An 11,444-nucleotide genomic window follows, 5' to 3' on the forward strand; every position below is an offset into this window, starting at 1 on the left:
GCACCCCCCGTCGCTGCCTCTGTGACTCTGCTCCCCTATTGCCCCCCCCCCGGGCCCTGCCCCATGCCTGCTGCCCCTGTGCTTCCCGTGCCATGGCTTGTCGCTTTTACCTTTGATACTGCCAACTATTTACTGAGTTTTATGCATGAGTTCACTGATAACAGAGGGAGTGCCCTGGGGCTGTGTATGAGACCTTTAGTCCTGAGCTGCAGGTGCTGGGGTGGGCAGAGAAGCACACAAAGCCCCATTCCGAATCCATTTTATTTAGTAAAAATAATGTGCTTGCTTGGGATGGCTGTGGGCTGAGCCTCCCCTCCTAGAAGAGTCCTTTCTCCTTCTTGAGATTCTGCTGTTTCCACAAGGGCAAATTGGCAAAGGCAGAGCGGGTCATACCGAAAACAGCCATGAAGTCCTCGTCGGAGAGGTGATTCTGGGGAAGGAAAAGCCTGAGCTCAAGCCACAGGGCTTCCCCCAGCCATGGCCTCCTCAAGCCCCCCCAGCTCACCTCCTTCCTGCTGGGATCCACGCCCCGGGGCAGGTCCTCAGCTGCAGTGTTCACCAGCACATCCAATGGTAAGATCTCCAGCTTGGTGGGGACGAGTGTGGTGGTGGCTGTGAAGATCTCATTCTTGGAAGTGAGCCCCTGGTGGGGAGGGACAAGGTCACATAATGGACAGCTACCAGGCTGCCTTCTAGGGGACTGACACCTTTGTCCCTTCACGTGAAAATGTTCTTGCAGCTTCTTGTGCCGCCTGCCAAAGGCACCAGTAATCCCTTCCCCTGCTGCCGTGCCATGTGTTACTCAGGGTCCCCTCTTGTCCCAACTCTTCCTATGACACTCACTGACACGAGGTGCCCAATGCTGGCGTTGTCCCCCAGCTCAGCTTTCAGCTCATCATAGGATTTCTTGTCCTGCAGGAACAGAATTGCTCAGCTGGGGCTACATCCAGTCTTGTCCCCATCTCCAGAAGTCTCCTCGCTACTTCCAGCCCCCAGCCCCTGACTCACGTTCCAATAGAGGGGATCCCAGGCCATGAACCAGCCGGTAAAAGTGGGGGGCTCGTAGCCCTGCTTCACCACAATGATGGGGGTGTCGAGGTCACGGCTGCCAGGGTGGCTCTGCAGGTACTCCTGTGCTGTCACTGCTGCAGACTCCTTCTCTGACTCATTGGCACCTTTCCCGATCCAGAAGAAAATCTGCAATGGGGCCACCATGTCCAGCACTGGGCTGGCCCTTCACCGGTGGCTGGGGACACAGAATCTGTCCCCAAGGATGGGTGCTGGGAGCCCATCCTCAATGAAAACCATGTGGATTGGGTTTCCATGCTCCCATCCCACCACCTCCGGTTGCTGCAGGTCCTTCATCCTGTTGGGGACATGAGCTTGTCCGCAACAGGACAAGTCCTTCCATCCCCTGCACACCTGGTCCCAAGTGTCCAGCAGGTAAACGTCATTCTCATCCAGATCATCCTGGGTGAAGTTGACAATCTCAGTGGCCAAGAACCTGCCTGTCTTGTTGGAGCATTCAAAGAGCCGGGGTGGCACAGAGAGATTCTCCTCCTGTAGCCTGGTGGGGAGACATGGTTGTGATGGCAACTGGCCAAGGAACTGGGGGCACTAGGAGAATCCATTGAGGGGCTGGGGACACAGAGCTCGTACCTCTTGCTGTTGGCATAGCTGGTCTTGCCGCCCAGAGCTACCCAGAACTCGGGTGGCTCCTGCCCTTCAGCGACCACCAGTTTTTCAGTCTTGGAGATGATGTCAGCCACCATCTTGCCCATCTCACGCTCATCCCCGCTGCAGCCCTACAGTGTGAGCGGCACAGCTCCAGCACTGAGCCCACCCCAACCCCTGGAGGACAAGGAGGAAGAGGAGCTGGTCGAGGCCGTACCCACCTTCCCATACCAGAGGTAGCAGCAGCCGGGTGTCTTGAGCACAAAGACATCATTGGAGTTGAGAGAAGCAGCTCGAACAGGTGTTTCGAAGGCCTTGGTGTTGTACTCATTGGTGCCGTGCACGTGGAAGAGCCGAGTGGAGGATGCCAGTTCTGTGTTCCCTGCCCTCAAGGAGCCATTCTGGGGACAGTGGGGATAGGAAGAGGTCACACAGCCACCAGTTTGCCCACCCTGCCACCAGCCCCGTGCTCACCTCGTACACCACCATCTTGCCCTTGAAGATGGCCATCAGGTGGGCCGGCTCCTTGCCCATGGTGACGCGCACCTGCACGGGCTCGTTGTTGTACTTCTGGTCCAGGATAACAGCTTGGTAGGCCGAGGCGGCCAGATCCTCCGTACTGGCATGGCGGCCCTGCGTCAGGACATTCTCTCTTTGGGAATGTAGGCGGGATGGGAAGGCCGTGGAGGGGCAGGGAATGACCCACAGGGGATTTGTGCATGGGGCCTTCTGGTGGGTAGCCCTGTCCTGCACTGTCCTGCTGAGGATGAGCCCTGGGTAGGGGACAGGGACTCACCTGCCAGATGTAGATGATGCGGTTCACCTTGGACCCCACATAGTAGGTGTAGAGCACCAGGTAGCAGTCCCCGCCGTAGAAATGGCCCAACCACCGCTTCTCCACAGGCGCCAGCTCCCCGTTCTCCACCCGCCAGACCTGGTGGGATGGTGTCACACTGCTTTCCTGGCCCCACAGCACATGCACTCCCATGGCATCTTCCAGCGCGGCGCATGGATTTATTCCACCTCCTTCCCACAGCCTACCTCTGCCTCCCCAGATCCATCATCCACCATCTTCTGCTGGGCAGCCACTTCAGGCTTGGCGTGCATTGTGGTGGCATCAAACTTCACCTGCTCCACCTTGGCTGCAGGGAAGAGTGAGGACTGAGCCAGGCTTGGGGACCCCCTTCAGCATCCCTCCAGACCTCTGGGACCAGCACCTTGTGGCACTCACCCACTTTGCCCACAGCATGGGTCTTGCCCAGCCCACTGGTTTGGTTGGGAACAGTCCATTTTTGGAAGAGCTGCCTGAAGAGAGCGGACTCAGACCCATCATTTTCCGTCTCCACGCTGGTGCTGGACGGGTAATTCTTGGCTTTGATGAAGCCCTGAGGGGAGCCAGATCCAGTACCTGGACATGGAGTACCCAGTCTCTCTCCTCGGGAACAACAAACCCAAACCACCACCGCAAGCACTCACCAGGGCCCTGCTCATTGCCTGCTGCTTCTCCTCCTTGCTGGCATTCCTTCCCTTCCACACAAAGATCTTGAGACCAGCTTGATCAAGGATGTAGCAGTCCTGGGAGGGGAGGATGACAGCAGGCATTAGAACTTAGGGTAGCTTCGATCTTTCAAAAGGCACTTGGGTGGGCACTTGAGTTAAAGCTGCCAAGGAAAATGGGCACTGCTCTTGAGCATCTCACCTCATGCTGGAGCATGTCTTGAGTCAAGGGGCGAATTGCTATCTCTTGTATGACCAGGTTCCCACTGGCATCAGAGACACTGGTGGACACAGAGAGAGGAGAGAAAGGTAGAAACAGTTCTGAAAAACATCTTCCCCAGCGCCATATGGGGGTGGTGGGCGCAGCTCCATTTCCATCTCTATCTCCATCACTTTCTTTGCCATCATCTCCATTCCCACTGCCACCCCAAACATGGAAGAGCTGGTGAGGGACAAGGGGATGTCAGATCGGATGGGGACAGTCAGCTCTACTGGGGACATGCCTCTGTGTTAGAAAGCAACCGTGACATTTGCATGAGCATCTCAGTACTAGCTGTTAGGTACCAACCCCTTTGGCACTGGGGGATCCCAGTGCTCCTACAGCACCCAAAGGACCTGTCCCTCTGTGGTGGCTTCGTCCCTTCTCCCTTGCCATCCATAGGGATGGGACTTGTGAGACTCCCTGCTGCCAACATCATGGTATCACCCTGACACCTCACACCCGTACGAGATGCCTCCATAGATACGGCCCATCCCCAGCAACTCACTGGTACAGCTTGAGGGCACTGTTGAGCGCCTGGTGCACTTGGTCATCGGCTGTGGCTGCCTTGATGTTCTTCTTCTCCCCCAGCACATATGTCAGGACCTGCATCAGCTCAGGTGAGGCCCCCTCATCCTCACCTTCCACCACACCAACCTTCGCACGTCCCGCACGCTCTCGGTCCCGAATGTCCTTGGCCAGGGTCATCGCCTGCACCCAGGGAAAGGATCAGAACGGTGAGGTCCCAGCATGGGGGCTGGAGGCACCGAGCAGCCGGATCCCGCCATACCCCCAGCCTCTCAGCACGATTGCTCTCAGGGCCGTTCCACTGGATGATGAGCTGGCCAAGGTCCAGCAGGAAGACGTCACCCAGGTTGAAGCTTTTCCAGCTCATCTCCACCTGCAGCAGGACAGAGTGGGTCAGGCACACACAGCCTCCCTGCTCAGCAATCCTCCCACCAGGGTCTGCACTGCTCCCCATTCTGCTTGGGGCTTTGTGGGGTGACCACATCCCCTGTCTCACCTCTGCAGCCACCACATTCTTCTTGCCCTTCACATGCAGCAGGCGCTGGACGTTGTAGGTGTTGGTCTCCACGTGCTTCATGCCTGAGGCAACCCCACCCTGCTTATAGCTGAGAGGACATGGATATGACATAAGCCTTGGGCCACGCTTCCCACTCCAGCAAGGATCTTCTCCTGCCCATATGCACGGCAACCACTAACATTATTGGTATGAGTAATTGACAGAGTGAGACAGAATCCAGGCCAACATCCCCCCTTCCCAGAGTAGAGATGTTCCCATGGGGTCATAAAATCTTTAGGGTTGGAAAGACCTCTAAGATCATCCAATCCAAACATCAACCTATCCCCTCCAAACCACGAAACCATGTCACTCACAATGTGACATCTATGCTTTTCTTGATGCAGAGGGAGCCTTCCCATTGCCACTGTCACAGAGACCCTTCTGGCAAGGCAGGAAGGATAGCCATGGCAAGCAACAGAACACCCATGTTGGCAACTTACATGAGTCCCTGCTTGAAGTACGCACGAAACGTTTCGCTCTCATGGCCCTGGACCTCACGGTGCTGCACAGCCACAGAGCCCAGATGGTCGTCCATCTGCGTGGTGTAGATGGCGGCTGCCCCCTGCTCGTCCTGACTTGAGTTCTTACCCAGCCAGTAGTGGATGTTGTAGCTGAAGCTGCTCCCAGTCTTACGTGTCTGCAGGATGGGGAACCCGCTAGGAGCCGTGCACCCTGTGTCCCCAGGTCTGGGGCACCCCACAGCACCCTAAGTCCCTACACAGCCCTACCGACAGCAGCACATAGCAATCCCCCTCGTAGAAGTTGCCATAGCTTTTAGTGGGCACTGGCACCATCTCCATGTTCTGTAGGAAGAAGGTACACGTGAGCAGGGCAGCCCGCAGGGGTCCTAAACCCAAAGCCTCCCACATCCACAGGACCCACCTCGATTCTCCATATCTGGATGCCCGGCGTGGTCTTGTCCAGCTTCCCGGTGACCTTTTTGCTGAGCTCCACCATGGTGCTGGCTGCAGGCAGGGGGACCTGTTGCCGGCACCCTTGTTAGGGTTAACAGCAGGCAGCCTCATTAAGAGCTGGGCTGCAGCCATCTGCTGTCCTGCAGCCAGCCAGGCAGTCAACCCCCCTGAAGCCATGGGGGGTGAATGGTGGCTGTGGACACGTGAGCAGGGTGCAACCCCTCCCTGGTGGTGAGTGGGGGTCCTGGGCCATGCCAGGTGTGTATGGGAGCAGGTAACCGTGGTGTCCTGCTGTCCACATGTTCCCATATCCTCCCCTGCTTCCTGGGCACAGGGCCAGGCTTTGTGAGCCATTCCTCCTCCTGCAGAGCCACACCTGGGTGACACTTCAGTGGTCCTTCTCCCTTTGTCCTTGCTCATGGCATGGGCATCACATCCTACATGGGTGTGTATGCACATCCATGGATGCGCAGCCTCCACGACCCCAACACCACATGCCCTGTGCTGCATTGCTGGGCCATGTCCTCCTCCCGATCCCCCCACTGCCTCTGAGCCCCAATGAGACAGAGCCCCTTGTGAACCCCAGCAGGTCTCTTCTCCCCACCCCCATCCCAGTGCCACCTACAGCATTGGCACTGGGATGTGCTGTCCCCTCATCCCCAGCCCCTCACCTTCCCCGCAGAGCTGAGCACAAGGTGCGTGTACCTAGGGGAAGTGCTGGGGTGCCAGCAGAGAAGAGACCTTTGTCCCCAGCTGTCCCAGCCCATGTTCACCATATAAGGGCAGGAAGAACCTTGAGTCAAGGTCCTCACATCCCTCAAGGTTCCCCCTCAGAGCCCCATTACTCTCAGGGTAGTGACACCTGGGTGGCACCCACTTCCCATGGCACTGAGCCACCACGATCCCCAACCCATGCATGGGGAGGGGACAGGGCAGGTCCCAGTGGCCATGTCCCCATGGGAGATGGGGACCGAGCAGGCTGCAGAGATGCTCCCAATCCCAACCATGGGGGATCCAAAGCAACCAAAACCTATGGGGCCATGTTGGAGCCACCTCCAATGGCTCCAACCACATAGAAAGGTGCAGTTGTCCCATTTGTCCTACCCAGCATGGGGCTGCCAGCATGGGTTGGATCCCGCCTGCAACTACCCACTTTCTGTTTCATTCCATGGCTTCTCTGTGTGCCAAGGCATCACCAGCCTGGTGCTGGGGATCCCCATGGGTTGGACTGGATGTGGCCAGAGGTCCCTCAGTTGGAGCAGAGAGTGGCCAGAGAGAGGACACCTTGGGGACTAGGGACTCTCCAGCATAGTCAGAATCAGAATACAGTTGTTCTGAAACTCCTCCAGCAACAATTGGTGTTCTGAGGCTGAGCTATCCCTAGCCCTTTCATCCTTGCCCTTTTCCACCCTAATTCTGCCTGATAGCATTTGGGTGGCTCTGGAGGTGCAGGAGGGGCTGTGGAACGCTGGCACCAAGGCGTCACCTATCCCACGTTTATCACAGCACTGTCACAGCATGATTGCCCCCACCCTGCTGAGCCAGCACTGTGCCACCAGCGGCACCCTGTGCCCTTGCAGCCCCAGGGATCACCAGAGGGATAGTGATGGCTCAGCCACCCAACAAGAGACTCCCGAGGCCAAGGAGGTGGGCTCCCCAACACCTTCTATCCCCCCAAATCCTCCCACCCCACAGTGCAGTCCCACACCAGTGCCCCCTTACCTGGGTTCGCAGCCCCCGCTTGCTGCCTGTGTCCCGTTGGTGTGGCACAGGGGACAGCAGCAGTGAGCCCCTTCCTTGGGCCCCACGCAGGGCCACTAACGAACTCAGCAATTAGCACAGCTACCGGGGAGGAGGACAGAGGCTTCATTAAGGAGGAGAGGCGTGGGGCCAAAGAGGGCACTGGTGGCTGTGCTGGGGAGGCACCCAAACCCCTCTTATGCCCTCCCCCCGAGTGCTGGGGGCTCTGGTACCTTAATGAGTATGGGAGCACCCACAGTCCCCCGCAGCACCCAATGAGACCCAAGCAGGAGTCCCTGCAGTGGGCATATGCATTGCATATGGGGCTTGCACACACCTACGTACAGCAGAGAGGTGTGCACGATGCACACCTGCATGCACACACAGACCACGATTGCATACACATGTGCACACACACAGCTCAGCACAGCCCATTTCCAGGAGGGTTGGACAGCTTTAATCACACCAAGGCACTTACTGGTCCCCAGCCCCCCTGCCCCCACGCCCCCAACTCCAGCCCCCCTCCCCCTGCACACCCAGGGGTGCATCCATGGGTGCTGCCTGATGTGGCCAATAAAGTGCTGAGTGGGACCCCGCTGCAGGAGCAGGGTGCAGGGTGGGGGGCATAGGCAGAGCCGGGGGGGCCCTCACCCTGGCCCCCAGCATTTGGAGAAGGGCAGCACCGCAGGGGCCGGACGGACAGTAACGGAGAGTTAAAAAGCCCTCCCCCAAAAGATTCCCCCATTCCCTGGCACAGCGGTAAAAAGGCACCCTTGATTATTTGGGAGACCGTTGCTTTTCTCCCCTTAAAAATACATCATTGTCCATAGATTGACTCTAAAAGATATGCTCTCCCTCCATTTAAAAGTCCGCCCCCCTCCCTGAGAGCCCTCCATCCCCTCGAGGCTGGGAGACCACGGCAAGGGGGAGGGGGGCAGGGTTCATGTAAGGCCATGGAGAGGTGGGGGGGGTGGGACATTACATTAAGGCTTCTATGGGCCACCCCCATTGGGAGTCACAGCCTTTGGTGACACTGAGAAGGGATGGGGATAGAGGGCGTGTGGCCCCCCCCACAAGGCAGGGGAACCCTGCTGGTGAGTGGAGTGGCCCCATTGCCATGGAGGCACTGTGGGAGGGGAGTGGGGGTTTGAGGCCACCAGAATTCCCACCCCCGTGGGAAGAAAGTGAGGTTGGAGGGGGTGATTTTGTATCCCTTCCCCAGGCACCTCTATTGCAGGGGGGACACATACAGACATGGCGTCCCAAGGCACATGGAGGCATTGAAAACCAGGGGCTCAGCCTCCCCAAAATGCACCCCTGGAGGTGGGGAGGGGCCACCAGAAGGCACAAAGGGGTGTGTGGAGTGGTGCCTCCCCAAAGTTATCAGCTGCACAGAAGGCAGAGCTGGGGGCACGGCAGTGACACCAAGACCAATGGGACCCAAACTTGGGCTGCCAGTCTCCCCATTGGACTAAGACTGTGGGGACCAGGTTCCCCCAAAAGGCAGTGGTAAGCAGCAGCTGCTTAACTCCCCTCCCCACTGCAGGGGATGCAGAGGGGAAAAGGACCTGAGAACCATTTTGGGGAGGGGGGGGGCAGCGAGAGGACGGGACCCCTCCAAACATGTCCCCAGCGGGTCACCCCGGGCACCCCTTCTGCGTGGAGCACCCACCGTGACCATCACAGCGGGGAATGGGAAGGTGATGGGGGGACACTGGGAACCCCGCAGCCCCCCAGTGATGCTGCCACCGGGCCACCACTGCCGGCCACGCTGGGGCACCACTAGCTGTTAGTCCGCTGCTTCTTGAGCACTGTGTAAACGTCGTCCACTTTGCTGAGTCTCTCGAAGAAGGGCAGCAGGTCCAGCAGCTCCGTGTCTGCCATGTTGTCGAACCATGAGGCCACCGGCACCTGCGGGCACAGCCACTGGCTCAGGACCTTGCGTCCCTCGTAGCCCCATTGCGCCACCACCCAGACCACCCCCCCCCATGGGGTACGTACAGCGTTGTCAGGGTGGAAGATGTAGGAGGCGGGCGAGTTGTCCACAATGATGATGCGGCGCAGGTCGCGGCCCAGGCGGCTCAGGTCTTTCACGTAGTTGCCCCGGTGGAAGACGCAGGACTCGCGGAAGAGCCGGGCACGGAACGCCCCCCATTTATCCAGCAGGTCGGCCACGGGGTCTGCATACTGCGAGGAGAGGGGAGGTCAGCAGGTGGGCAAAGGGAATCGAGGTGGCTGTCAAGGTTCAGTGGTCCCCTTGGGTGGTTGAGCAAGGGAGACAAACGGTGGCCAAAGTCCGGTGGTCCCAAGGTCAGTGGGTGGTTGGCCAAGGGGGACCCAGCGGTGCCCATGGGTGGTCACCAAAAGGGACCACTGACATCCAGCATCCAGAGGTGCCCATGGGTTTGTCACCAAGGGCCAGAGGTGGACAAAGGTCCAGTGATGCCATAGGTTTGCGGCTGCAGGGGACTCATGGTGCCCAAGGAAGGGGACAACAGGGTAACTGGAGCTGCCACTCACCTTGGCCAGGCTGGCGGTGAAGAGCACACACTCAAACAGCTCTCCCATGCGCTGCAGGAACTCGTCCACATGCGGCCGCTTCAGCACATACACCTACAGGCACAGGCACTGAGGGACCCAGCGGCACATAACCCTAACCCTACGGGGGTTGCCAGCACCACCCCCCTGTGACCACTCTGGTGGAGCCCCACACCACAAAGGGCACCACGTCCTGACCCCGGTCAGCAGCAGGGAGGAGACATGCCCTGTGCTGGAATGAGGGGACACCGCCTGCTGATAGTCAGGGGGGTGCCCGCTATCCCTGGCATCTCCAGGGTGAAGCGTTGGGCGGGCTCCGGAGCCAAGTAACCTAGAACAGGCTGACTGCCAGATCACAGCCTATCCTGGATTACTTGAACCCAGCGCCAGCCTCTTTGGGGGGCACCCCACCTGACCCCCAAACTCCTCCCAAGCCCTCACTGCACAGCCCCATACCTGGTGCATGATACCATCAATTTCCACTGGAATGATGAAGTCAGCGTTGTTCACCGGCTGCAGAGAGCACAGCGGGGTCAGCGTGGGGTAGGGGGCTCCCATGGCCCATAAACCTCCCTTCCACCCCAATAGGGGTGCTCCCACCTTGAAGGAGCTGTGCACCAGTGTCTCGTCCAGGTCGATGACCACACACAGCTTGCTGGCATCCTGAGGCTTGATCTCGGGCAGGAGGTGCTTGACCGCAGCCTGCAGCAGGGGGGCACAGCCAGGGGGTCGGTGGGGGGGCGAGGGGCACCCTCTTCCCTTCTGCCTTGTGCCCAGGTCAGGCAGCAGTGTCTCCTTCTTTAGTTACAGGGGGCTGGGGCACGGTGGTCAAGTGCCCCTGGATCTGCCCCCATTTTGGGGTAGGAGTTCTGGAAGGGGGTACCTTGGGCACGGTGCCATTCTCCTCCACCAGCAGTGGGGCGTTGTTATTGACGGAGAAGGGCTCAGCATCATCGTGGCACAGGCAGCAGAAGAGGGACTGGAGGATGCTGCGGCCCCGAGGCTTCTTGGCAGCGGCCGGGGGGCTCTGGGCACCTGCGGGATTGGGGAGCACAACAGGGGTTGGACACCACCAGGATCCTACAATAGCTGCCCTCTGCTGAAGCTGGGGGGGAACTCCTCGAGGTGGGCAACCCCCCGGGGGGTGCTGAGACCCCACGGACACGCGTGGGTTGTGCTGTAGGAGGGGCCAAGCCAAAGGGGAGGGGCCAAGCCATCTTTCTTCCCGCCTCCCCGCCAACTGTTCGGCTTGCTCATTGGCTGGTGCAAACGACCCGGAGGCGAGGAGCCAATCGCGGTGAAGCACACCCCGCTGGGTGCCGTTTCCTGAGCCCCCATTGGTGGATCGCAGGGAAACTGAGGCACGGACACCTTCAGCGCGGCCAGATCCTCCCCCAGCCCAAGCCCGAGGGTCGGGAGCGGGGCAGGGATGCTGCCGGGGGGTGGGACGGCTGCCGACCCTCATGGTTCTGCTCCTCCGAGACTCGCAGGGCCCTGGGAACCCCCACAGTGGGGCAGGGGCTGCCCCCCCTGCGATCCCACGCCGGGACGCCACGGAGCCGCGTCCCTCCGTGCCTCAGATTCCCCGCGGCGCTTCCCCCGCCCCGCTCTCCCCGAATCACCCCAGGAGGGACGCAGACGGGCAATGACGCGTGGAGCAGTGCAGACGAAACCCCCTTCCCGTGTCCCCGCGGCCCCGTCCCGGTGCACGCAGCCCCGCGGGGCCGCACTCCAGCTG

General features: G+C 59.6%; 2 protein-coding genes across 4 annotated transcripts; both read right to left on the reverse strand.

Annotated features, from left to right (window-relative positions):
• Positions 1–242: 242 nt before the first annotated feature.
• On the reverse strand, positions 243–7,076 carry LOC122191664 (villin-1). Of its 3 annotated transcripts, none has more exons than XM_042892021.1 (20): positions 6,100–7,076; positions 5,397–5,495; positions 5,243–5,317; positions 4,955–5,151; positions 4,455–4,563; positions 4,221–4,331; positions 3,939–4,141; positions 3,374–3,452; positions 3,151–3,249; positions 2,906–3,059; positions 2,716–2,816; positions 2,471–2,608; positions 2,149–2,307; positions 1,896–2,075; positions 1,660–1,805; positions 1,423–1,567; positions 1,009–1,197; positions 844–912; positions 506–643; positions 243–430 (listed from the first exon to the last, which is right to left on the reverse strand). In XM_042892021.1, the coding sequence occupies exons 1-20, from the start codon at positions 6,202–6,204 to the stop codon at positions 317–319; spliced, it is 2,610 nt and encodes an 869-aa protein (XP_042747955.1). In that variant the 5' UTR covers positions 6,205–7,076; the 3' UTR covers positions 243–316. The 3 variants fall into 3 exon arrangements, with proteins under 3 accessions (XP_042747955.1, XP_042747956.1, XP_042747957.1); XM_042892022.1 differs by having other exon boundaries at positions 5,397–5,509; positions 6,100–6,121; XM_042892023.1 differs by having other exon boundaries at positions 5,397–5,479; positions 6,100–6,106.
• Positions 7,077–7,660: 584 nt separating this feature from the next.
• On the reverse strand, positions 7,661–11,171 carry LOC122191659 (carboxy-terminal domain RNA polymerase II polypeptide A small phosphatase 1-like). Its single transcript, XM_042892007.1, has 6 exons — positions 10,590–11,171; positions 10,307–10,408; positions 10,163–10,219; positions 9,689–9,781; positions 9,170–9,355; positions 7,661–9,079 (listed from the first exon to the last, which is right to left on the reverse strand). Exons 1-6 carry the CDS (start codon positions 11,169–11,171, stop codon positions 8,951–8,953), a joined length of 1,149 nt encoding a protein of 382 aa, XP_042747941.1. The 3' UTR covers positions 7,661–8,950.
• Between the last annotated feature and the right edge of the window lie 273 nt (positions 11,172–11,444).

Source organism: Lagopus leucura, unplaced genomic scaffold, assembly GCF_019238085.1.
Source record: "Lagopus leucura isolate 7727_CA_CO unplaced genomic scaffold, USGS_WTPT01 63725-0_obj-0_obj, whole genome shotgun sequence".
In the NCBI taxonomy this organism is placed as follows: Eukaryota; Metazoa; Chordata; class Aves; order Galliformes; family Phasianidae; genus Lagopus; species Lagopus leucura.